Source organism: Physcomitrium patens, chromosome 6, assembly GCF_059467195.1.
Source record: "Physcomitrium patens ecotype Gransden chromosome 6, ASM5946719v1, whole genome shotgun sequence".
In the NCBI taxonomy this organism is placed as follows: Eukaryota; Viridiplantae; Streptophyta; class Bryopsida; order Funariales; family Funariaceae; genus Physcomitrium; species Physcomitrium patens.
Window position 1 is genome coordinate 18,454,269 of NC_143415.1, and position 25,127 is coordinate 18,479,395.

A 25,127-nucleotide genomic window follows, 5' to 3' on the forward strand; every position below is an offset into this window, starting at 1 on the left:
ACGATACTCATAGATAACTAATGAATATAGCTTCTTTACTTGCTCTATTTTACTAGGTCCATTACTTGTATTGCTCCCTTTAGCAGTGATCTAGAGATTTTGGTATCTTTTAATCTTATAGATAAAGTGTCTACGTCTAAGTTTATTTCCAATATCACTTGAGATTATTTGACTATGCACTTGCCTTATCTTCTTATAAACCATAGAATCAATAGACATCAAATATATAATCTTCAAAAATAATTCATATACAAGTTGATTACAAACTTTTAAATATGTTAATTTATTTTTAAATAATTAGATTATCAAATATGTAAGAAATATCAAAAATAGTCTCATTTAATACTCATAGAGATATAAAAGTACCTGAAGTGTAATAAATTGAGTATATTTTAAGCTCCTTTTAATACAATCTATTGTAAATAATCTAATATAAAAACCTAGTGAACACAACTTGAATTTTAATCTTACATCACTATGTCTTATTTCTGTAGGATATATTCAACTTGTTAAATTTTGAAAGTATGTATGAATTTTGCAACAATGTTAAATGATCTCAAGTAAAGAATATTTTTTTGAAGAAAACAATACAAACACTGCAACAATGTGGAATAAACTCAAGTTCATAGAAAACTTTTGATGAAAATAATATGAACTCCACAAGAACGTGAAATGATACCAAATATAGAGATCTTCTTTTAAAATAAAAGTAAATAATATGTGCAATTAAAGTATATTATAGCCTCCATGGGCTGAAAAATAATAATAATTTAATATTTTATACTTTAAAAATTAACTAATAAGTATTTTTATTTTTTATTTCTAAATTTATTTACTTAAAATATACACATTTATATTTTATAATTTTTTAAAAATTTTATGTATAAATATAATAATTATAAAAAAAATTATATATTATTATAAGTATAGATAAAATAGTCATATTAAAATATATCAAAAAAATAAAAATTATGAATATTTTAAACAATACTATTGAATCAATTATAATATAAAAAATTATAAAAATAAATTTTATTCTATGTAAAAAATGTATTAAAAAATATTTTTTGTATATTTAGGAAATTGATAAAGTCACATTTTAATGTTGTCTAATCCACACCTTTTATTTTCATCTCATCATTGATTTTGTCCATCCTCCATCTTCATCCTTCTTTCTCAATTTCTTGTCTCTATTCCTTAGTCTCCAATTTTCTAGTCTCCAATTCCTTGCTATGTTCACTATTCTTCAATTCACTGTTTCTATTTTCTAGCCTCCATGTCTTAATCCTTCATTCCTTTTAAAATAATTTATAGAAGATTTGTGCCTATTTTTAAAGAAAAATAATTATAAATATAAAAGACATATATTTTTAGTTAACATAATACTAAAAGACTAATATATATTTATATATATAATTTAGATGTATCATATAATTCACTAGATAAAATCATATTGTTGTCATGGAAATTTTTTGTTGCAGTTCACAATACTTGGAAAACTTCAATAAAATTAGGTTGTTCAAGAATGTTTTTTATAAAATGATATCATATGTATTCTAGATCAAAAAAAAGTAAATGCCATAGGATTTGAATTAAATTCAAAAGTTCCAGTACAAAAATATTGGAAGGATCAATCGTAATAGCAATGATGAATCAATCTTTCTCAAAATATTGGAAGGATCAATCATAATACCTTTTATTTTTGCTTCTTTGTCTTCTTTCTCTTCTTCTTTGTAGAGGAGAGATTAAGAGAGGATCTTCTTCAACTTCTTCACAATTCCTTCAAACCGATACAAAAAAATATATTTTTGCATCCCATATGATAGTTAATCCTCTAATCTGAGCAAACATCTAGCTGAATAGGAAAACTAATAAGGAAAAGAGTTAGGATCACTGATGAAGAATCTTAGGCTTGTTTCTCAAATATTCATAGTAGCCACCTAAAGCTTTTGTCTTACATGGCTACAAAGCTAATGTAGCTTCCAAACCTTCCTTGGATATTTGAGATTATTGAAAAGAAACCATGTGCTTTGAGAACAATATGAATTCATACCTACAATGAATCCATATTATTCAAATACCTTCATATAAATCATATGAACGGATTGAAGAAGAATCAAGTGCTCTTAGACCTAAGGGAGGTAGTGCCCTGACTAAAATCAAAAAAACATCATAAAAATCAAAGAAAAGAGAGAATCAAATATAGGTGCAACTTATTGTGAAATATGTGGTCGAGATTTCTACTATAGGAGCAAAAATGAGCAAGATGGCATTCACAAGATAATAAACAGTAGTTTTCCTTCCACATCTATGATTATTTGTCAATAGAAAGCTATCCATTTATTCTGAAATTCTCCACTTGGAAGAAAAATAAAAATGTTACATACCAAAAATAGTGACTATCTGTACTAATCTAACAATGAAACATCTAACATTTCCTTGTGAACTTTTCTATCAATGCAAGGAAAGGGAGGGGCCTATTCATCATCAAAGCATTGTCAAATCTCGCCTTCTTCTCAATTTTCACCTCTAATTGCATATTGACTTATTTATTAATGCTTTATGATTGTTGATTGATTTATTTATTGATGTTGTAGCTATTGTGTGCACTGCTACTCTTGCCTCTCTCAATATTAAGCAAATCCCACCTCTCTCCCTTTGTTGCTTTTGGTTGCATTTTCTACTCTTTCTAGAATTCTACTACGCAAATTGTTACAAAAATTGACATCTTTGAATGAGTAATAAAACATTCAAAGGTCAACCAAAGACAAAATAAAAAAAAAAAAAAAAAAAAAAAACTCTATTTATAAAAAAAAATCAAGAAGGCTGTTGGAACAATATTGTACAAGTGAATTACCTACAAAAGCAACCTACAAATTGTACAAGTGAATTACCTACAAAGTGTTTTAAAAAAAACATGTTAAACTGTTTTATGAGACTTATAAATAATACTTTATTGATTATGATCTTATTTAAGCTTTGAATAAAATCAGATAAACATGATTTTTAAAATAATAAAAAAATTATAAAAGTGATAAAAATTAAATATTTGTGAATTTCTTCTTCTTCTATCAAAATATTTCACAAGAATATCTCAAAAGTAAAATAATAATTAATTAAATTTTGTGCATTTCAAATTTTATATTTGAATATGAACTTATAAGAAATTGATTGTTGTATAATTAAATTTTACATTATTTTATTCAAATAATTGTATGTATTAGACTAGAGAATAGAGAGCTGCAGAAAATGGATTTACTAACAATAAGTGAAGAAACTTCACACTGGTATGCACATACATGATATTAAGAACTGAGCTGCTGTTGAAGCACCCAGCCCGTGAAAGGGGCAGGTCAAAGGCCATCCAAATAGGAACGAGAAACATCCATAAAAGCTCACATCCATCCATCCACCCATGCATCCATCCATCCATCCATCCACCCATGCATCCATCCATCCATCCATCCACCCATGCATCCATGCATCCATCCATCCATCCACCCATGCATCCATCCATCCATGCATCCATCCATCCATCCACACATGCATCCAATTATCCACACACGCATCCATCCATCCATGCATGCATCCATCCATCTATCCATGCATCCATATATCCATCTATCCATGCATCCATCCATCCATGCATTCACACGAAGCCCTAATTGGACCTCGGGGGCGAGAAACCCGAAGAGGCCAGGAGAGAGGGGAAATGTGTTTTCGCGTGCAAGCATCGACGACGTCGTTGCAGCATGCGGCGCGACCAATGCTTCGTCCTGGCGCACAATTCTGCACCGGCATCCTTCGATGGCGATCGATTGGACTGCACCTGTCAGTTTGCGGAAGGAATGGCTCGCTTCGTCAGCGCTGGAAGGGGAGGAGTTTCTACGGCGAACGATTTTCCCTGAGCAGTGGGAGAGAGAGAGTGTGTGTGAGAGAGCACTGGATGAATGAGCCCCCCGTCATCATCAATCTTTGTTGCATGAGACGATGCGACGGCAACGCGATGTATCAGAGAATTCCATACAAACGATGATGATGATGACGATTATGACGATGCCGACGACGATGGATTGGCGATACTGGCAGTTGCGGAGGGGGGGCTTCTTACGAGTGGGAGTTTTCAGGCAATGGGTAACTACAGTTGGGTGGTCGACGAGTGCATCTCTTCTGGGAAAGACTGTCAGATTGTTACCTTTTTGCTCTTGCTGTGACGTTGCGCTCGGCATTTATGAGTTGCGTTGGTTGCATTTGGGACCTGCATTGCTGCTGTCGCTCGTTACGAATTGTTTTCGTTCGTGGTGGGCTTGTTGTCCCGTGATTCGGAGCCGACGGGTTTTGGGGTTTATATTTTTTTGATGTAGAGTTCGAGGGAGAGAATTGAGAGAATTGTTTCTGAGGTCTGAAGGATCATTAAATTGGTGCTTTCCTTGAGTCATGGAGGGAGTATTGTCATGGCCCGTGTTAGGCGCAACTTTCTTCTGCGATGTGATCGCCTTTGCGCTAGCATTGGGCGCGATGTACACGCAGAGTAAGGTCAGTTGTTCTTCCCCTTTGCAATTCGCTTTCAGGTATCTGTTGCTGACATTGTATTGTGTGCTGTGATGAACTTGGACATCTTGCAATGCGATCTCCTCTTCGCATGTATTTACATCGTAGCGAGGGGATTAGAACGTGCTTTACATTCCAGCTCGACTCATCATGCACCGTCGATTTTTAGTGTTCTTACACATTGTGAAAATGTGGCTGGTAACTTACATTTTTTCAGAGGTTTTGCAGCTACATATCTCTATTCCTACTGTGTCACCTCACTTGCGCTTTCTTTGTACAGGTCCCACCGATCTATGCTGAATCGGGTTACCTTATTTGTGTTTACCCAAGAGATACTTCAACTGGGCTGGCTGCAGGGTCCATTGTCTCTCTTTTCGTTGCTCAGATATTGATCTCCGTTTACACGAGGTGTTTCTGTTTTGGAAAACCTGATAAGGAAGAGAATTATTGTAAATTTATTGTACTTATCCTCTTTACATCTTCTTGGTGAGCTTCTCTCCATATCTTTGTGCATTATTTTGTGAAATATATTCAAGATAATGTTTTTGCATTTGAAAAATATTTAGAAGGATATCTTTTCCTAAAAGATCTCAATCATTTGAGTATTGTTGTTGTTGTTGTTGTTGTCAGTTTTGTAAGGTCTTAACCTTGACTTGACTGAAGCAGGATTATGTTCCTAGTTGCTGAGACATTTCTAAATGGGGGTGCAATAATGAACAATATTCGATCCAAAGTGCACGTAAACAGAGGAGACACAACTCAACATGAGGATTATTGCATGCAATTGAAGAAACTCATTTCCACTTGGGGGGCAATGTTCACATTTTTTACTATGTTTTTCAACATTCTATATTATGTTCTGAAAATTGCGGTTGAAAAGAAAGAAAAACGTTATAATGCATGGCTAGAAGGAACTGACATGTAGGCATGTAGGCATGTAGGTATGCTTCAATTACAAAAAAAACATATCATGAATTATCAGCGGCATGAGATGCAATCATAGCCTGTTTTTCATCGACTTAAAAATTCAGGAGGGAACGAACCTCTGCACTGTAATTAACTAACTACATGTATCTGCAGAACGCCTTGCTTTACTGCTGGACATGCTGGCCCTAGCTCTTTCGTCGTCTTCATCCAAGAAACTCTCCACCCATCTGGCCAAAAGTAGAGCGTGGTAAAAGCGGAAGACGCCAACTGATGATCCTAAAAAATGAAGCTGAAATCTGATCTGCCTCTTCATCATTCCATGCATGCAGAGCAATTTAATTTATGTCTGGACTGAAATCCAAATGTATGAGTTCCACCCACGGATACAACTAGCAATGTTACGATCTAAACCATACCTGTCGGTCCCGGGAGTGGGGGTTATCAGTAATGTTGCTTTCTCCTGCAGTTCTTTCTGCAGATCCAATGCTGCAGCATCTACGGCAGTGATGTAAGGTCGAAGATTCACCATTTTCATTTCTGACACGCATTCTCCCATAGCTTCTAATACCTGACGGTAATGTGGATACAAGTTGGAGAAACATTCATCAGAGACTCAACATTCACTTTCAGAATACAAGGTTCAGGAGAAGCCCATTTGCCAACCTTGTAAACTACATTCATCAGTTCTGTACTCGAACAAGGTCTGCATATCATCGTGCGGAATGCAATACATACCTTGATCGCTTCTCCAGCAGGGCGAGTCATAGGGCGAGTCGTAGGGCGAGATGGAAGTTGACGTATATTAACAGGGCACTGAATCTCTGATCGAAGACAGCCATCCATGGCCAACACTACATACACATTTTGATGTTTCGTAGCTTTTCCAAAATTGGTCTTTGCACTTAGGGCAGCATGGGAGTATAATTGAGAGGATTGTGGCGTTGCGCTTGTGGCGCTTAGATTTCTGGAGAAACTGGACGATTGAATTGTGGTTAAGATCGAGGAGAGGATTGGAGTGCAATTTTTGGAACTTAGTAGGATTCAGGGATTACATGCACACGCATGGCGTTCTCCGGGTATCACCAGTGCAAGTGGCTAGCAGGGATGTACTTCTTTCAGATTATCGAAGAGCGTAGCCAACAGTATCATGTTTATGTACAGTTTGTCATTAATACGGGTCAGTTATTTTGGACTTTTCAAGTTTACCAACTAACCACGTCATTGCAGTGTAAATCTCCTTAATTGTGGAAGTTAATTAACAAACGACTAGAATTATCCCATATGGCGATTTCACCTACGTTCATTACCATTAATACATTAAAAAAGCGTCCTCCCATCCAGAATTGCATCCTGATTAACGCCTAGCGTGTTGAGAGTCCCTCTGTGAATTTGAAGTTACGAAATAGGAGGAACTCACACCAATGTGGTCATCTAATACAAAAGCGCCACAAAGCACAACACCACAACTAAGAGCCATTAAGGAATGTGGCATTGCGCTTGTGGCGCTTAGTTGTTCGGACTCCAATCCAAACTAGACTGATCACTGATACCTTACTGGAGTGCCGCTTGTGATGTTGGGTTTCTAATACACTGTCCCAGATCAAATTGTGTGCACACGTTGTGACGAGCGCTAGGATCTTCATGTGGGATGAAACCATCTCACAGATATTTCGAACTCCGAAGACTCCGAACTCCCTCGAGTGGTGTTCTCTTCCCAGTTTTTGGACATGCTCGTCCCACTGAATTCCAACTTTTTAAACCAGAATTTTCAAGTATTTGGAATTCAGTGGAATTACTTCATGCCGCCAGATCACGCACGACCAACCTCTAGAGAATGTGGCTTGGTAATGTTGACGTCTTGATTACATACTGTGAAAATTCCATGTCACAAATTCAACTACACACAACTTGATTCTATGAAGACATCATCACATCTGCATTTATAGCAGCACTTCGCAATTTCAACCGGCAACGTCCAGTGCCTGTTTAGATGAAACGTAAATTTCAATCAACTCCAACGTTCTGAGAAATTCAATTCAAGCATAGTTGAAGGTTTGTTCAATAATATTGCATAAATCAGATTTATTGATGGATCAAATGCGGCTCCTAATTACAGTGTACCGTTCTCCAACTTGCAGCGAACGGCTTTCGTTACAGAGGCTAACCGGCACCGAATGCAATATCTCGAACCAAGCTACACTCCACTTTGTGCTTATTTTGATATGCAGCAGCCAATGCAGTTAAATGCACAGCCTCACACTCCACCTATCTCTCACAAAAATACAAGACTATATACTAGCACATCAACATTCGGGGCACATCCATCGTTTGTCCACGAAGCAACTGTCATTGTTCACGCCCACAGATAAACTCTTGCAATTCAGAGTCATCGCCCATCCGATTTCCTCAAAGCCTCAGCACTGAAAACCTGGCAAGCCAACACAAAATTATGCGTTAAATGCGAAGCCCTGGATTACAACTGATGGCTTCATCACAACCTCCACTCACTCGTGAAAGGTGTACAGACGAAATTCTGCAATGGCTGCGATTACCTGAGTTGGATCGCGCGAGCTCCTTCTCATTGCGGTAATGAGCTCTTAGTAAGGGGGAGGAGACTTGTAGACAGGGGAGGGAGAGTAAGGAGGTGAAGTGTACACTGGGGAAGGAGAGTAAGGAGGAGAAGTGTAGACAGGAGAAGCTGGAGGTGGAGGGCACTTCTTCCCGAAGCTCGGCAGCTTGGGCTGCGGCGGCAATGTGAGCTTGGGCTTGGGAGGCAAAGTGGGCAGCGGCGGCAATTTGGGCTTCTCGGTTGGCGATGGACCCTTGAACTTCATCTGGGATGCTGCACGATTCTCTTCCACTAAAATTCTGGCAGCTGAGCAGCTGCAAGCGACGAGCATGAGAGTTCCGATCAGCACCAGTGCTTGGAATCCCTTCATCTTGAGCTGCAGCAGTGAGTCGATCAGCACAAGCGGTGGAATGGTGGCAGTGGCTGCAGGATGATTGTAACAGCAGAGCGTAGGTTGGGGTAATATAGGGCTAGGGTCCAAAACCAGAAGATTGCAAGAGTCCAAAATCAACAACTGGAAGTGTCGATTTCGCATGTACAGGTGGTGATGGGACGAGATAGAGTGTGCTACTCACGGTCTAGAGCAATGTCTACGAACTGTGGATCTGCCATTGAATCGGAGTCGCATCTGCATGGCGCAAGCGCACTTTCGACGACAGTTCTTGTCGGTAGCATCAGCGTTGATTTGCTGCTCAATTTCACTTCATACGCAATGAGCCCCAACTCGAATTACTTCGAGTAACTCAAACGAGAAAGGATAACCAGATCGGTAAGCAAAGTTGTGAGGTGGGTTTAGCTTCAACCGCAGAAACACGACGCCTCCAAGTGAGGAGTTTACAACGCTGATGTTCTGGGCGGTCAGAAGCAAACTGAAATATTGCACATAGACTGAAAGGATCATGGAGATCTAGCGTCTGTCCGGAATATTGTTGGGAATTTTTGTATGCGGAGCAGGATATCCAATTGTTTAGAGATACTCAAATGATTCGACCGCAGACCTCGTTATGGATAGTATCCGAAGCAGAATCAACATGCATCATAGTATATTTAAGCGTTACTTGAGCTTGAACTAGTGATTCTGCCATGATGTGTCTCCCAAGGAAGGAATAATTTTCCAACGCGTTTATATTCAATCTTCGCCAACGCACCAAATAATGTAGGAAAATGATTCGCGAATGCTCTGAAGCCAGTCACTGAGAAGGCAGCGAAAGCCTGAAAAGCCTGCTCAGCAACAGGACATATCAGTTAAGAGCATTAAATAGAATGCGTAACATGTGCAGATCCTACGTAGAGTTACCGCCGCTCAAGCTTGCCCACATTTTGTCCATCATGGGCTTTGCTCATCTGTATCTTCAAGTAACCTTCACCAAATTACGAGAGAGAGAGAGAGAGAGAGAAGAAATTATTTACAGGGCATTCAATGATCCTAGCATTGCACTGCTGGCGACTTCGTGAGTAGCATGATTGGAATCTGGCGGAAGCTCACATGGATCCTGGTGCATGATCAACAGGTTGAATCTTCTTCTCTGTTCAGCAAAATTACACAAGTCACGCTTGCAACGAGTCAGCCATCAAAATATTACCCCGACATTACGAAATGTTTGAATCATATTTCATCGTTATCAATCCAAACTTCTGAGTGGACGTTTGCAAACCCCATTGGTGGTATCAAACAAAAGCACCCTTACAAGTCTCCTATTTGGTTAATGCTGATTCAGAGGACTTATTTGAAGATTTTAACTTGCACCGTAGTGTGAAACTAATACTTCATCGCCCAGCAGATGAGCCCAGGTAATATTAGTACCACCACAATTATATGCGCCGACAGAGCTTACGAACTTGGACGGATGCACTGACGGGATGTGCTTGCCGCGGTGGTACTGGAACCTTTCATGTCACCCAAATCGATTCGCTCATTCCAGTGACGTGCTTATCGCTAGTGAAGCAGCAAGTGGCATATGTTCACATTGAGAGAATTCCATGTGTGGTTTTTCAGATCATCGTAGACATGATGACATTGCATCAGAAAGACCAATGGCATCGGTACTTGCAGAAGAGTTAAAGAAAAGTCCAGCTTGCAGGTACCATGTACAGCTGAAAAACTGAAAATACGCGATTATTTAAAAGTTGACTGGCGCGACTTGAAAGAGACTAGTGACGAGGTGACATAAAGCACTATCAAGTAACACCATCAGTCTCCCATAGTCTTTCCATGTCTCAATCTCACCTATCGAGCGTCCTTACCCAATTGAACACGGGCAAAGGATAAGTTACAGGGTTAATGCAAAACAAGCGACTTGGCAGTCGAAATGCTCTGATTTACATAAAACAATCACGAATTCTCAGCAAGGTTACATTTCAGTTGGATGCCATATGTTTTACTGAAGGTAAGCCCCAGCAGCCCTTGGAAAGCAGGTTCACATAGACTGGGCTTATGCACAATATAATTTCAATTTGTGAAGATCCACGCATTTGATAAATCCCATGATAGGCTCCAAACATCTGCTTGCATAACAAAATGAAGTCTCAATACCTATATTTTTAAGTGATCGTAACTGCTTAATGCTCATAATCAAAGATTTAAGCAATGCTCAACTCATGCCTAGTTCGTTTTATGATAAATATTCTCTATGAATGTGATAGACTGGCTCTCTAAGTTCTGGCTGTTAGATATGAGTGTTCTGGTGTATCGCGCTAAGACTGGAAGACTGCTCTTCGAGGGGCTACAAAACCGTTATGACGACCTATCTTCTCTTGCCTACTGCAAGGTTGAAAGCAGTTGCGCAAGGTACTAAAAATTGCAATAGCAGCAGCTTTGCCTAGTTTGACAAGATGGAATATCCTTCACTACTCTAGAATCACCCGAGAATGAATTGATACGCTATGTAATATGATGAGGAAAAAGTCTTTGCTATGGATGTTTAAACATTGAAACGGAACAGCATGACATCGCCCTCTTTCACAATGTAATCCTTGCCCTCTGCACGCATCTGCACGCATGTAAATGAACAGGTGTTACTTCGACCTTTCCACTAAATAACCCAAGTGATAGTCATCCACCAACCTACTTCTGCTGATAGCTTCCTCTGTATACCTCTGAAGTAGAAAGCTATATATTTCATGTAATAATTGAGGCTTACCAAACCCTTGTCCTTTGCAGCTGGGTATGATCCTGCCTGAACGTAATCGTCGTATGCAATCTGTATGTTCATCCGCGTTAGAATAAAATATAAGCATTAACAACTACATCTTTCAACAATGTGCACAGTAGAAGAACACTGCTAACTTTGCATGATAATAGTATGTAAGTTTCCAATATAAGTTGAGGATAAACTTACAGTCTCGGCACGAATGAAGCCACGCTCAAAGTCCGTGTGGATTACCCCTGCAGCCTGTGGTGCTGTCATTCCAGCTAAGATGGTCCATGCCCTCGTTTCCTGCCATCATCACGAAAAATGAGTCATGATTGTTACAACTGATCAATGTAACAATAAAATACGACATTATACTGGTTTTCACCATAGGACAATCGATACGAGTAGTTAACCGTGTATATGACTGGTAATCAGTGGCTTAGAGACCCAATCTGGTCTTCTGGTATGGAAGGCGTGGAAGCAACTAACTAAGGAACATCAAATAATCAAGTCCAACCAAAATTCTGATAATGGTGTTAATTACGTGGCAAGTACTAGGAAGACAGTCAGTGTTGTCTGGGAAGGCACTATTAAATAAAACGACCCAAGTGCAGACCCATACTTGACCTGGTCAACTTCTCTTGGAATCCAGGATGAGTGCTGGAAACTGTATACAACATGCTTTACCTTGGCTCAATCTAACACTTACTTTCAATAAATACGTTATCCTTGTTTTTATTATGATTATTATTATTACTATTATTATTATTACTAATATTACTAATATAGGTCTTTCATAGGTAATCATAATAGAAGATAGAAACCCCGCTTATTGATAAAAGGCATGCATGCTGAACTAATGCAACTTTGACAAGCCGCCAGTAAATCCGAAACCTTTTCTCCAGAGGTGAAGTATGTCCGCAATCCCAACAGATTGTATGTAGCTCGCACAAGTGAGCCTAGTCCTCCTTCAGTGACGCCAATTGACTGCAAATAGTCTGTCCTCTCTTCTGCGTCAAGTTCTGTCAGTTCCGCCTCTACCTGCACCGAGCAGTCTTTCTTTTAGTATCACATAGTAAATGTTATTGACTGGAAAATACTGATGGCTAGGACCATGGAATTCAAGCATAGCATCCGGACGATGTCCCCAAAACACCACAAAGATACTAGTGTGCAAGGATCCACATATAATTGAAATGTTACAACGTGAAACGTAATTCCAAATGGTAAAGACTCTGGAGTGCACCTGAGCTGATACCACCACAACCTCTGCATTAAGATCAGCAGCACACTTCTTAACCTTATCAACATGAGGGTTTCCTGATGCATCCGCAAGGTCTGCCTCTGACACGTTGGCAGCAAAAATCACAGGCTTCATAGTTAGTAAACAAAGTTGTAACACAGCTTTGTTTTCCTCCTCTGATAAAGGTACCATCCTTGCTGGCTTCCCGTTCAACAGCGCCTCGTTGATTCTTTTCAGAGCTTCTATCTCTATTTCTTCCTGTTCAAGAACATCGTTCCCAAGTCAACCATTTTTTGACTCAACAGAAATACAAAAGAGGTGGCAACAGCAAAATGATAAATTTAGTGATGATATTCCTCACGACACACAGCGCACTTCAGATCCAACTTAACACAAAGAGATATTTCCGAAAATGGCCTTTGCAAGTAGATTTGAAAGATCTGATATAGCCAGCATTAAGTTATTTAAAGAAGAATTTTTACCTTCGCTTTGACCTGAGGGTCCTTCGCCCTTCCTTTCTTGAGCCTCTCCAACCTCTTCTCAATCTGAAAATTTTTAAAATTTTACGATTTGAGTACAGGACATTATATGACCTCAAGCTAAACAGAGGAACTAAAAGGATAAGAAGGGAAGTAAAGTATTTCAAGTAAAGTATTTCGAAACATTCTAAAAGTCTTGTGTTTTAAATATACTTTTAAAAGATAATAAAAAAGAAAAAAGAAAAGAGGGGGGGGGGATTAGGAGATTTCTCAACAGACATATCACAAATGAGTTGAAACTGCTATACATTATTTGACATCAGCTGGTGAGAAGTAAATGCACCATAATGATTCATTGCAAAGCTAAACAAGACCAAAGACACAATGTGACTCGCTGGACAACCAAAACTTTCAACACGATCTCAACGTGAGTCCATACGGCTAAAGTTCATTGCAAGCATATCAGGTCAAACTGGCAAGCAACTGTGAAGAACTACAATCAATTTTGTTGAGATGCATATTCACCTGGGACATATCTGCAAATGCCAATTCTAGGTTGATGATGTCAATATCCACCTCAGGGTCCACTTTCCCGTTGACGTGTACAATGTCATCATCCTCGAAGCACCGAACTACCTTCGTTCCCACATTTTCAAACACTTTAACTTCTAGGAATGAAGCTTCTTATACATAATTCAATCAGGTTAAAAGTAAAATAATAAATAACTAACTAAATAAATAAACTAATAAAAGGACATCACAAAGACATGATATAGACCAAGGTTACGGATGCACTAGTTCTTCACCTGGACAATACAGTCAACTTCACGAATATGCGACAGAAACTTGTTCCCGAGACCCTGCATGATCCGTGCACATCGTCAGAGCACCATCAAGGAAATAGTATCAAATAGTACATTTAATTACTGTGTAGACTTGGAAGGACACAAACTGAGTTCCAAATCACCCATAACAATTAGAACTACAGAAACTGAGTCAAACAATCTAACCATCGTTCCAGTACTGACCAGCACAACGCAGCAAACAAGTATTGTTTTAGCAGTAGAAATAGTTTTATGAGATATCTTTGAGAGAAACTACCGTTATTCATTTAGATCTTCGAAGTGTGCCTATTACATGTAATTTTACAGCAATTCGATATAACGAATCTTCATTGCACATTGAAATATGAACTGAAAGTAGACGTCCTACAGTTTTGTAAGAGCTCTAATATCCTGCACATAGTAGGACTCGAGTGTTTCAAACGAGTATTCAGTGATAAACAGACTCAAAGCTTCCAATAAAACTTCTCAAAATTCAAACTGGCTCACTTAATGGCCAATTACCACTCAAACAATTATTGTCACACTCAATTAGTTACCGTTAGCTGTTCAATGGCACAACAGTAGCCATGCTACCAGATCAAAACACAGAGCACATAAGATCTTCGGAACACAATGTAGCAGAACCATACCTCCCCCTGGCTGGCGCCCTTGACAAGGCCAGCAATATCCACGAACTCAACAGACGTGGGCACAGTCTTCTGAGACTTGCTAAGTTGAGAAAGCACACCCAACCGCGGGTCAGGCACAGCTACCACACCAACATTGGGCTCTATCGTGCAAAAGGGGAAATTCGCTGCTTGGGCTTTACCGTTCTCCACCTGACTCAACATTTTCAATTTTCATAAGTCGATACCTTTCCAGGCATAACCTAAAAGAAGCGTGACGTAACGAGTACAAAAGAGGCTCCAATTTGTAAATTACTTGTCGGATCTCGAAGTACGATCATCAAACTGAACTGCTTAAACTCGAATGACAACTCATAATTGAAATTCATCAACGTTTATGAGGTTTGTTCCCAATTGTCAAAATACTGATTAAAAAATGAAATGAGGCGCAGGTGGTTCTGCAAAAAAACTCCACAACGCTCAGAAGCCCCCTAAATTTCAAACACCCTCAAATAATTTCTAAATTGCCTCTTCATAACCAATTAGGTCGTTCAACTAGAGCATTGAAACAAATGCAAATTCCAGAATCAGGGATCCTTACAAGAGCGTTAAACAACGTGGACTTTCCCACGTTGGGAAGACCGACAATGCCACTCTTCAGCGCCATGCTCACTCTACCACAGGAAAATGGTCGCGTCTGCTGGAACGACAACAACCTCTGCCCCACCAAGCTCGAATAAGCCGAAGAAAACCCGCCCAACCCCACAGTGAAACTGGAAATGGGCACGATTCTAATGCTGCGACTGGTGAAGAAAACACCGTGGTGGGTAACCACGGATGCTGCTGCAAGCAACGGAACCCTTGTGCGGCACAGCGCTGCTACATTGTGCGTCGCCATTGCCATCGCCGAATGGTTGCGAGGTTCCCACAAGTTGGGTGGCGACAAAATTAGTTTCCAAAGGCAAGGATTGAGGTGTGTCTACAAGGTGGAGGAACGCAAGGCAGCGGCAGCGGAGGAATAGGAGGAGTGGCGCAAGATTAGTGGCATTGGTGAGGCCATGTCCGATTGCATTGCCGGCATTCTTCTCCTCCTCTTCCCCTGAGGAAAAAGCATCGCAGCAGGGCTTTAGCTTATCTTCTCCTCCGTCTTCGTCCCTTCCTTCCTTCCTTTGTAGGGTTTTGCTGACGATTTTTGGCTCCAGTCTACGACGAAGGATTTTATCGTTCGTTGACGGTGACGAGAAGTGGGCAACGAATGACTTCCGCTGGAGCGTCGTGGATGTGCTTTTGTGTGGAATTTGTAACGAAAGACGTTCATTCGGTGATGCACTTTGTCGTCCAAGTGGGTCTCAGTGCAATAAAGCGATTAGGGAGGTATATATACTATATATATAGTATGGCTAACTCCAATGCAGTTTTTGCTGCTGTCATCCATTTCGTGTCACTTATATCCTTTGCATATGTTAAATATAAAATTAAATATATATATATATATATATATATATATATGTGTGTGTGTGTGTGTGTGTGTTATAAAATATTTTTTTAAATAAGAATATGTTTTTTTTTTAAACTAAAAATTTCAGTACAAAGAAACTTATTCTTATTAACTTTTTAGTTTTTTTTTTATTAAGATTAACTTAATTTTATTATCATTTTGAATAAAAAAAACATATTAAACATATTTTTTACTAGAAGAAAGAGAATTAAAAAAAATATGTCAAGTGGGTGGTGGTGGCAATAGCAAAAAATGTGGTGGCATTAACAGTAGCTTACACATATATTTTGCCTAATGAAAATGACTTGATTTAGATTCCAATAAGTCATGACTATGCAACAAGTTACAATGGGTTTTCAATTTTTTGTAGTGCATACCCAAAATATTAGAAGGTGCAAAAAAAAAAAAAAAAAAAAAAAAAAACTTTATTAAATGGTGCACACTATGCATCATATGTCCTTTGAGTCATTCAAAGTTTTAATTTGGAAAATCTTATATTAACCACCAATTCTATTGCAACTATAATAATCTTAAATACTAAGTGATATGTTATTTTAAAGAAAATTATATATATGTATATTTAAATATATACAGTCATACAACAAATGTATACTATATATGAATGTAATTATTTTTAAATACATTTTTTAGTAAATTATTGTTGCTTAATTTACACACAAATGTGTATGAATGAAAGATTTATCTATTACTGCAAAAATAAAAATAAAAATTGGCCTTTCATAATTGCCATTACAACAAATTCAAAAACCAACAAACTATACATATATACATAAATAGTAAAAATGACAAAGTTATAAAAGTGTATGATAAGTTAGTTATATTGTTTGAGTTTTGTGCATGTAAAAAGTCATGTATAATATAATTAGATTTAAAAATATATATATGATCAATTAATCAATCATTCAATCATATGGTTTATTTGTTACCTTTATAAGACAGAACTCTTATACCATTATTTATTTTCATTTATATAATTAATATTTGACAAAAATAATGTTGTTAATCTTAAAAGCAAAAAAAATCTGCCCAAGTGAAAATGACATACCTACAATATTAGTGGTGCAAATTTTCTTTCTACCCTCAACAATGATTGCCCATACATTCTAAATCATTTTTTCAAAATATAATATGTAATAGCTATACACTATTCTGCCAGTAAGTTATGCAAACATGCAAGTCATTGATTCTTTGTGTAACAAGTAAAAACCCCTTTATGCATTTCAAGTAAAACATTTATTGTTCTTCAAGGTCTTCATGTTATAAAACACCATTTTGTTTATTTTTCACTCCACATTGAAGGCTCTTTTTTCATTAAATCTCATAAAATAAGCATAAGCACGTCTCCAAATCAGGTGGTATATAAATTTTGTAACCAGACAAGCTAGAATACATGTTATTTTTAAGTGTACATATTGTTAGTTATGTAGCCCAGCAATGCTAATATGCATAAATAACCTTCTTGTATGAATAGCATCAGATAGTTGTAGCTGGTTGACTCAATAATTATGCAATTTAAGACACAAATGTTTTTCAAGACTAATATAAAGATATTTTAACATACCAGGAGCAATTAGGATGTTGCTTGTTATCATAAAATGCTCGTAGATAGACCAGCAAGGACAAGCAAGGATCCTTAATCATTGGCGCGTGCCATATTTGTTTTATAAACTGCAGAGAAAGTCTTCAAGATTGTGCAAAGGTTGCAAGTAGACCTTCCACTACATTTTAAAGCCATACACAATTTTTTAGTATTTTATGTCAAAAACGGCTTACAAGAGGAAGAGTTTCACATAGTTCTTCATAAAATCTAGGAAAGTTCGTAACCTTTGTGTTTTTGGACAAAATTTAGCACTCTCATTACAACCAGCTTCGGCATTGTTTCGATGACTACCTCAGGTTGAGAAATTGAGGTTCCAAGGGTCTCTTAAGAATGACTTATCCACCTCGTGGCATCAAAGAACAATTCCAAGGATTCGCAAGATTAGTTCATTAAATGGTACGGCAAAAGTAATTCGTCGAAACGTTTCCACAGTTTAGAACTCCTGATTTGGTGTCTAACCCTAAATCTTTTGAGGACGATGGTTGGAGTACCTCATCAAATGTTTTCAATGGTGCCGATGCTAGGTTGATGGATCGTACACACCACTGTGCGATTCACGGCACTTTCATTGCATCCATCGGCTTTGTGAACATGACCACAAAGTGAGGTGTGGTTTGAAAGGAACTAGACTCAAGCATGAAGACTTACAGCAGGCATGTCGATGTATTACTGGAGGTCATCGAAGGTGATGGGCAAAGGTTAAAAAGATAAAACCACGCAGCACTTGCGTTCCAACGCTATCACTGTGGGAGTTGCCACGAGTGCCCAGAGCAGCTTCAGCTTTATCAGTTTAAAGATTTTTCTGCTTGCCATCGCATGCACCTCCTCTGAATCCAACGTTGCGATTCACAAGGTTGAGCCACAAGTTTCGTGCATCTTGAAGACAAAATCATGCAGATCTATGATGAATCAACTTTCATCAAGGGACAGAGACCAGTAAAGGAAGCAAAAACCGAACCTTATTCAGTTGTGCAGAAATAATAAACAAAGTCTCGCAATCTCTTGCCTTTAGCATAGGTTGAGGGTTGTTTCTAGCAGAGTTTGTGGGCACGTCATGGATTGTCTTCACCCCATTTCTGAATCTCGCAGGAGTGAACTAACTTCATAGCCTTCCAACATATACACAATGAGCAACAGAAAGAAACCTCCAGTGCAGACCATGATCATCGTCTTATAGTGTAGTCCAAGGACCGAAGAGCCGGCACGGCATGTGATGCACTGCAACTGCAACAGAAATTCCCTCAAGAATCTGCACGATCCACTTCTATTGCTCTGATCAGTGTGCACAATAATGATATCTTCGCTTTAAATTACATCGCAATGAAATAGAATGTTGGGCAGCATTTTTGTTTAATTCTTAACGAATTGCAGAAATTAATTTGAATCATTCTGTTTTGCTTCATGCTGCAGTCATTTTTTAAATCTGGAAATATATGAACAAAATTATACAATCTATATACACCTTCTAGTGTTGCAGATAATGTCTTTTAACTCTTTTTTTCTTGTAATAAATACTTGACTTAAAATCTAAAACATTTTGTTTAGAATCAAAAACGAATTTGAACAAGGTTGAACAAGGATGATATTATTATACACTGAAATGGACTTCAAAATTATTATTTTTTAATATTTATCTTGGTCCAATTAAAATAAACATATCATGTATGAGTGTTTTTTCACTTTTAATTCAAAAGACTTTATAGTTTTTTAAAAAAATATTCAAAATTACATTTGAAACTCATTTTAAAATTTTCTTCAAAATTATAATTTTAAATTATTTTAAAACTGTTTTAAGATTTTGTTTAGGATATTTTACAAGATTCTATAAATAATATATATAAGAAACTTAAATTTAGATTTTTTAATATATATATATATATATATATTCTAAAACTTTAGATTATAAATAATTATTTCAAAAATTAAAGTAGTAGAAAGTAAGCTATTATTAAATATAAAGAATCTAAAAAGTCTTAAAGCAAGACTAAAGTACAAGAAAGATGTTGAGAAGATAAAAGGATAGCATTGGTCTTTCATCCAGATATTATATAACATTGTGAATTATCAAGTACAACAACTTTTTTCTTTAGTTAATATAATAAGTTTCTTCAATATATTAATGGAGTGAAAAGAGGCCATAGTTTCTTAAATATATTAACTGAAGAACATAATTAAACAACTTTGTTCTTTAGTTAATTTACTTTATGGCCTCTTTTCCCTTCATTCTATATATACAAGCCAAGGCTTCTAAAGACAGACTTTTCCTCACCATGCAAGGAACCTTGGTGAGGATTTTAACCATGACCTTTTAAAGCAGGCTTCAAAATATTAAGATCTCTCTAGACATTATTAACTTGCCATGATCCTTAAAAACCTTGTGTAGGATTTAATATATCCCAATAAATTCTTTATGGCACACAATTATTCCAAGATGTATGGAGGACTTATGACCTACAAAAGAAAATAAATTCTACGATATATTTTAGTAAATTCATAGGATTTTATAGAAGTACCTTTTTATGGATATTACTTTGCTACAAAATTGGTGAAGCTGAAAAAAATCTCTTTCCTTCAATATTTCTAATGATATTTGTCATTTAAAATTTGCTTTTGCAATACAAAAAATTCCACTTCTATAGAATATCATATTTCAGGTTTTTTTTACATAAAATTTATACTGGTACTGCTCTAAATTAGACATGTCTCCATAGACAACTATTTTAGTATTGTTACATAATTTACTTGATTTATTCGAATAACTACAAAACATTCAAATCTTTAGAAGATTTGAAAAAATTAATTAATTGAATTTAGGCATTTCACAGAACCATAATTGTTAACTCACATTAAAAGGGGATGTATTATTGAAGATTTGAAGGAAAAAGAAAGAAACAATGAATAGATTGGATAGTATACACTTGAAATTCTCCAAGTTTTAGTTATCACCTTTGCATGCCTCTCTCTTGTTTGCGAAGTTATCATCACAGTAGAATTCGAAACAAATCTTCATTGCTTCCAAATTTGAAAAACAAAGTTGCTAACTTTGTATAAGAATGAAATCCACCATTTACGGTGACGTCCACTCATATGATGAGACCTTATGTGTTGTCAGGCTATAGCACCGGGTGAGGCATTGCCCCTCATGTGAAATAGCTTACACAATCACACAACCTGCATGTAGACTAACGAAAGAGGAAGAAGTTGCACAAGATTGATAGACGTATAGTTGCAACATCGCAAGGGAGAGTTAACTTGGATTGCAATACCCTCGGAATAAGAGATAAAAATACATGGTTTATCGGTTTCTGACATTATTTAGACCGAATATGCTTAACTAAGGCAGTGAAGATACAACAGTGCATCTGCGGAGATGCCCCCAAACGTAAGCCAAAATCAGGAGAACATTATCATCGAGTCAAGAAGAGAAGCAACACGAGAACTGCCATTGCGACAATTACCAAAATCAAACAAGTCTGCAAAAAACACCAACGATAGAATTTAAAAATTAAAATTAGTCGAACCACAAATGCCAACGAACACATCAAAACCAGCAAGGACAATTGAGGCTTCACTATCACCCCAAAATGTACAGTAACTTTCAAGAAAAAGGAAATAAACTGTTGTTAGACTTATATTTTTGAACTGCTGTTGCTAACATAATCAACTCGGTTACAAACATATTCAAACGGCTGTCAACATTGGCATTAACAAGTAGTACAAGAATTCAAAGCAAGACAGAAATGTGGATAATGGGTGACGAGAGTGACCAGGGTAATTTTTTCAAAAAACATGATAACATCATCTAAAGAGTACAATTAATTACCATTGTTGTTCCAGACTTTTGGCTCTTGGCTGCTTTAGCAAGCTGACGGTTCGCTTGCTCAGTCGCAGCTTCAGCACCCTGTACGTTGGCATCAATGTCCTCTACACCAAAGACAGACAGTGGTAATCATCATTGATGTGATATTCGAATTATTTTCAGATCAAAATGAGAACGGATACCTTTGAGATCTGTTCACAAGAAATAGAGTATACAATAACGGAAATTACATAGACTACGTCGAATGAATTACATACCAATCATGTAGCCTTGGTCGTGCACGAGAACAGCTAAATCTTTGAAGATTTCATTTACTTCACCTATTTGTTGGTGTATTTCTCGGATGCCTTGTTCTCTTTCTTCGATCACTGCCTCGTTGAAAACTGTTTCGTTCTCTAATTGGATAAAGTCTTGCCTGCACAACCATGACTAACTCATCAACCATATCAACTGCAGGGAAGGGTCTTCGAATGATTGTGTTCTGCGTCTCGCATGTACGAGATAGAAAACGCTCGACTCCAACCCGAACTGCAGTAGGTCACAATTTTGCCCAGTTGTAGTGCAGGAGAGCCAAGAATCTAACAGGGCTGCAGGGTGATACTGAAAACATAATCAGTGATACAAGCACGTTCTATTTTTCAGGAAATAAGTAGTCTATTGGTTGTAATTATACACTTCAACAACAATAGAAATAGGGGAACTAAGTTTCTACTGGATAAAATAATGATCCCTAGCAGCAGGAAGGGATTATACCCTAAAAGAGGATGCCCTCTGCCGTTCACGACAATCCAAAGCTCTATTCTACTTGCTTAATGCGCAATTGAAGGCTCATTGGTTTGGTTTTTTTATATTTGGGTCATCTTATCCTCAAGTATATGCTGAAATCAGTGATTGCTTTCAATTATGTACCCTTCCCTATGAAAAAGATTCGCGGCACATATTAATGAAGACAGGTTTACACAAAATACAGAGCACAAAAGAAGCCTCTTCAAGAGTACAAGTCGAGCGCTTACGATCTTTGTGCAGCATAGAATGCTCTCTGATCTTGATTTTCTTCTGGCGCTGATTTCATCTCACCTGAATATTGACTGCACAAAAACATGCATCTCATGAGACTTCAAAAAGCCATCAAACACGCATTATGAAGGTCAAGACACCGATACATGTCGCGCTTACTACGATACTCTTTATTTTTTAAATATATATGTATATATATATATATATATTAAAATGAGCTGAAAAGCGGAGTGCATGAAACGAAACATTTCCTAGAAGTAGAATGTTTGAGGGACCAACACTAACTTTCCAACTCAAAAGAGCTTGCTAGTACATATTGAATGAAGTATATGCTAAAAATAGAATTCATGACGAACATGAAACTCTAATGTCAGAATGAAAAGAAAAGCACGAAGTAAACCACTCCGACATAGTGACCCAGCCGCACTAAGATTGTCGAGAGACATCCACCTGGTCAGCTACATTGCAGGAATCTTAATGCGTTGATGACAATTAGGCAATACCAAATCAAAGAAAAGTAGGAGTTTCTCTCAAAGAAAACGGAAGGAAGACTAGACCTTGTTGGCAGTGCAGCTTCAGGAACAAATGGTGCATATAATTTTTCTCGTTCCTGAGCGATTTTCTGAGCATTTTGAAATTCTACGAGCACAGCCTGGAAGTCTTTCGCGAGTTTAGCATCGCTCAATTTCTTATTACCCTGCGCAGAAGAGGGTTCTGTACTTCAATTATAAGTTATGCAGATCGAATATCTACATAAGAAAGCTGGTAGTATAATTTCCGTCCATTAACTTAAACAGCGATTGCGAAGACCACCAGTTACGGTCGTGCTTTTAAAGATGATCACTACTTGGTAGTTACCCTGTCGCATCACTGTACTTCCCAAAATATCGAAAGAACATACATCTACCACCGAGACAAGAACAACTGCCGAGATCCACTAGTTTGAAAATCGTCAATGAAGTCAACAAATAATGGGAAGCTCCAAAAGAACAAGCAATTCTGACAAAATCAGATGTAGACAACTTCGCCCCGAATATAGACTGTATTGTCTTAGATCATTGAAAAAGCGTCCAGAATTTGAGGAAAAAGGTCACAAGAGCTCACATGAACAGGTCTATTGTGATCATGTTCACTAGCCGTTTTCAACTTTGCGCCTGTTTCTTTTGCCAATTGTCCTATGTGCTGCCGCGTTTTGTGCCTGCAAGAGCATACACGTTGTAAAGTTAATGGTAGGCAGAAGTTCAATAGGTGTCTTGAAACGATGGCACTGATCCACTGATCCTTTTACAACAATCTCAAATATTTTAGTAAGATTATGAGATCGTTGGCACTGATCCACTGATCCTTTTACAACAATCTCAAATATTTTAGTAAGATTATGAGATCGTTGGCACATCTCCCTGATAGATCAAGTGACACTACAGCTTTTTTGTGTAATCTTGCAAATAAAAAGTGGAAGGCCTTCGTTAGAGAAGCTGAAACCAATAGTCGAAGGATTCATCACACATCACGACAAACCCAAACCCTTGTAAATAACTTCAGAGGGTTCGACTGCCAAAATCCATCATCAAGTTGACCAAATATGAATGTCCTCCATGACAGGATCGAATGACATGCAAATTAAGAAGAGTGACTCGATCACTGAGAAACGTAATCCACTTACTTATCTAGCACATTACAACACAATGTTTGAAAAACTCATACATGCAGTTGTGCAGGTGTCAGAAATTGAAGAATAGAAATGCTTACAGCTTGTCACGAAGGGCAGGAGTGTCCTTTGCAGTGCCCAACGAACTAACGAGACGCTTGAATGAGGATACAGCGGTGTTGATCTGAAACACGCCTGATGCGAGCGCTTGCGTCGAATCTTGTTGCCTGCGACCGGGGGGCATACCCCCGGCCTCTATATCTAAAAAACTCATTTTCGTCCAACAATCTCCTTCCTCTTACTCTCCAAGTGCAACACTAAGGATCTCCACAACCCCAACCCTAATTCACTCCGCCAAACAGATACTGCACCAATCCCACTTATTAGACTTAATCCACGAAAGCATCGCACCGCTGCACCGATCACATTGTCATTTGCGTCTCCAAGAAAAAACAAAAAAACCAGATACACAACGTAAGACAACTAAAGAACAGAAATCAACACACGGTGAACAAAAAAAGGGCACCAAAAAGATTCATTCCACCCCCACTATATCTGGCCAACCACTTATACCTGCTAGCCGATCGATCACTCATAACACCGGCAGCACAAAGCCAACACTCCATCAACCCAATAACGCTGGACTAAAACCAAGACGAAACAACAGCTGCCTCCCCGCATCCACGTTCACAACGGCGCAACAGCCAGAACCACGCTGAAGTGCGAAGCTACGAAAGCCAACGACCACGAAAAGAGCCGAAATAACTCGCGGTTAGAGAGAAACCCACCTTGGCAGCAACTGCAGATTCCTCGTCACTCCCTGAGGTCAATCGCATGAGACCCCGAGCGCCCTCCTGCCGCTGCTGCTGCGCTCGAGCCGATGCCATCCAGCAGCAAAACGCCCCATAGCTTTAGTGACAAGGCATGTACCAGTAAACACTGGAGGCCGTCCTGCACAAGGAGATAGACGACGCTTGGGCCGTCCATTCCACAATCTAACGGCGATTATCATCCCACGCCTTTAGGGTTTCATACGTGGACGCGGTTCGCGGTGAAGGGGTATTGGTATTGGGAGACGTGCTTGAAGCCATCGATCTGCTCGATGGGTTATCGTCGTGGCGCCACGGTGGAAATTGGGTGAGGCATTTTAAATTTTTGCAATAGACGTTG

At 38.1% G+C, this 25,127-nt stretch overlaps 4 protein-coding genes across 6 annotated transcripts; 1 reads left to right on the plus strand and 3 right to left on the minus strand.

The window, feature by feature from the left end:
* Nucleotides 1-3,721: 3,721 nt before the first annotated feature.
* Nucleotides 3,722-6,691, plus strand: LOC112283507 (uncharacterized). Of its 2 annotated transcripts, XM_024522255.3 has the most exons (4): nt 3,722-4,536; nt 4,832-5,037; nt 5,218-5,362; nt 5,632-6,691. In XM_024522255.3, the coding sequence occupies exons 1-4, from the start codon at nt 4,438-4,440 to the stop codon at nt 5,665-5,667; spliced, it is 486 nt and encodes a 161-aa protein (XP_024378023.1). In that variant the 5' UTR covers nt 3,722-4,437; the 3' UTR covers nt 5,668-6,691. The 2 variants fall into 2 exon arrangements, with proteins under 2 accessions (XP_024378023.1, XP_024378022.1); XM_024522254.3 differs by having other exon boundaries at nt 5,218-5,650.
* An 854-nt stretch (nt 6,692-7,545) lies between these two features.
* LOC112283508 (uncharacterized) lies at nt 7,546-8,919 on the minus strand. Its single transcript, XM_024522256.2, has 2 exons — nt 8,031-8,919; nt 7,546-7,906 (listed from the first exon to the last, which is right to left on the minus strand). Exon 1 carries the CDS (start codon nt 8,580-8,582, stop codon nt 8,076-8,078), a length of 507 nt encoding a protein of 168 aa, XP_024378024.1. The 5' UTR covers nt 8,583-8,919; the 3' UTR covers nt 7,546-7,906; nt 8,031-8,075.
* Nucleotides 8,920-10,491: 1,572 nt separating this feature from the next.
* On the minus strand, nt 10,492-15,502 carry LOC112283506 (uncharacterized). The gene is made up of 10 exons (XM_024522252.3): nt 14,955-15,502; nt 14,378-14,566; nt 13,710-13,763; nt 13,429-13,539; nt 12,907-12,969; nt 12,428-12,682; nt 12,076-12,222; nt 11,386-11,484; nt 11,188-11,247; nt 10,492-11,037 (listed from the first exon to the last, which is right to left on the minus strand). Exons 1-10 carry the CDS (start codon nt 15,255-15,257, stop codon nt 10,969-10,971), a joined length of 1,350 nt encoding a protein of 449 aa, XP_024378020.1. The 5' UTR covers nt 15,258-15,502; the 3' UTR covers nt 10,492-10,968.
* A 5,193-nt stretch (nt 15,503-20,695) lies between these two features.
* Nucleotides 20,696-24,852, minus strand: LOC112283138 (syntaxin-22). Of its 2 annotated transcripts, none has more exons than XM_024521497.3 (8): nt 24,746-24,852; nt 24,059-24,322; nt 23,414-23,507; nt 22,867-23,006; nt 22,306-22,380; nt 21,550-21,707; nt 21,296-21,396; nt 20,696-20,945 (listed from the first exon to the last, which is right to left on the minus strand). In XM_024521497.3, the coding sequence occupies exons 2-8, from the start codon at nt 24,229-24,231 to the stop codon at nt 20,880-20,882; spliced, it is 807 nt and encodes a 268-aa protein (XP_024377265.1). In that variant the 5' UTR covers nt 24,232-24,322; nt 24,746-24,852; the 3' UTR covers nt 20,696-20,879. The 2 variants fall into 2 exon arrangements, with proteins under 2 accessions (XP_024377265.1, XP_024377266.1); XM_024521498.3 differs by having other exon boundaries at nt 24,531-24,852.
* Nucleotides 24,853-25,127: the final 275 nt, after the last annotated feature.

Coding starts and splice junctions, on each gene's coding strand:
- LOC112283507 (XM_024522254.3), top strand. CDS start 4,438: ATGGAGGGAGTATTGTCATGGCCCGTGTTAGGCGCAACTTTCTTCTGC. Junction 4,537..4,831: donor CGATGTACACGCAGAGTAAG/GTCAGTTGTTCT, acceptor TTCTTTGTACAG/GTCCCACCGATCTATGCTGA. Junction 5,038..5,217: donor ATCCTCTTTACATCTTCTTG/GTGAGCTTCTCT, acceptor TGACTGAAGCAG/GATTATGTTCCTAGTTGCTG.
- LOC112283508 (XM_024522256.2), bottom strand. CDS start 8,582: ATGCGAAATCGACACTTCCAGTTGTTGATTTTGGACTCTTGCAATCTT.
- LOC112283506 (XM_024522252.3), bottom strand. CDS start 15,257: ATGGCAATGGCGACGCACAATGTAGCAGCGCTGTGCCGCACAAGGGTT. Junction 13,764..14,377: donor AGGGCGCCAGCCAGGGGGAG/GTATGGTTCTGC, acceptor CGGATCATGCAG/GGTCTCGGGAACAAGTTTCT. Junction 13,540..13,709: donor AAGTTGACTGTATTGTCCAG/GTGAAGAACTAG, acceptor GTGGGAACGAAG/GTAGTTCGGTGCTTCGAGGA.
- LOC112283138 (XM_024521497.3), bottom strand. CDS start 24,231: ATGAGTTTTTTAGATATAGAGGCCGGGGGTATGCCCCCCGGTCGCAGG. Junction 23,007..23,413: donor ATCACAATAGACCTGTTCAT/GTGAGCTCTTGT, acceptor TCTTCTGCGCAG/GGTAATAAGAAATTGAGCGA. Junction 21,397..21,549: donor CGACCAAGGCTACATGATTG/GTATGTAATTCA, acceptor TCTTTGGTGTAG/AGGACATTGATGCCAACGTA.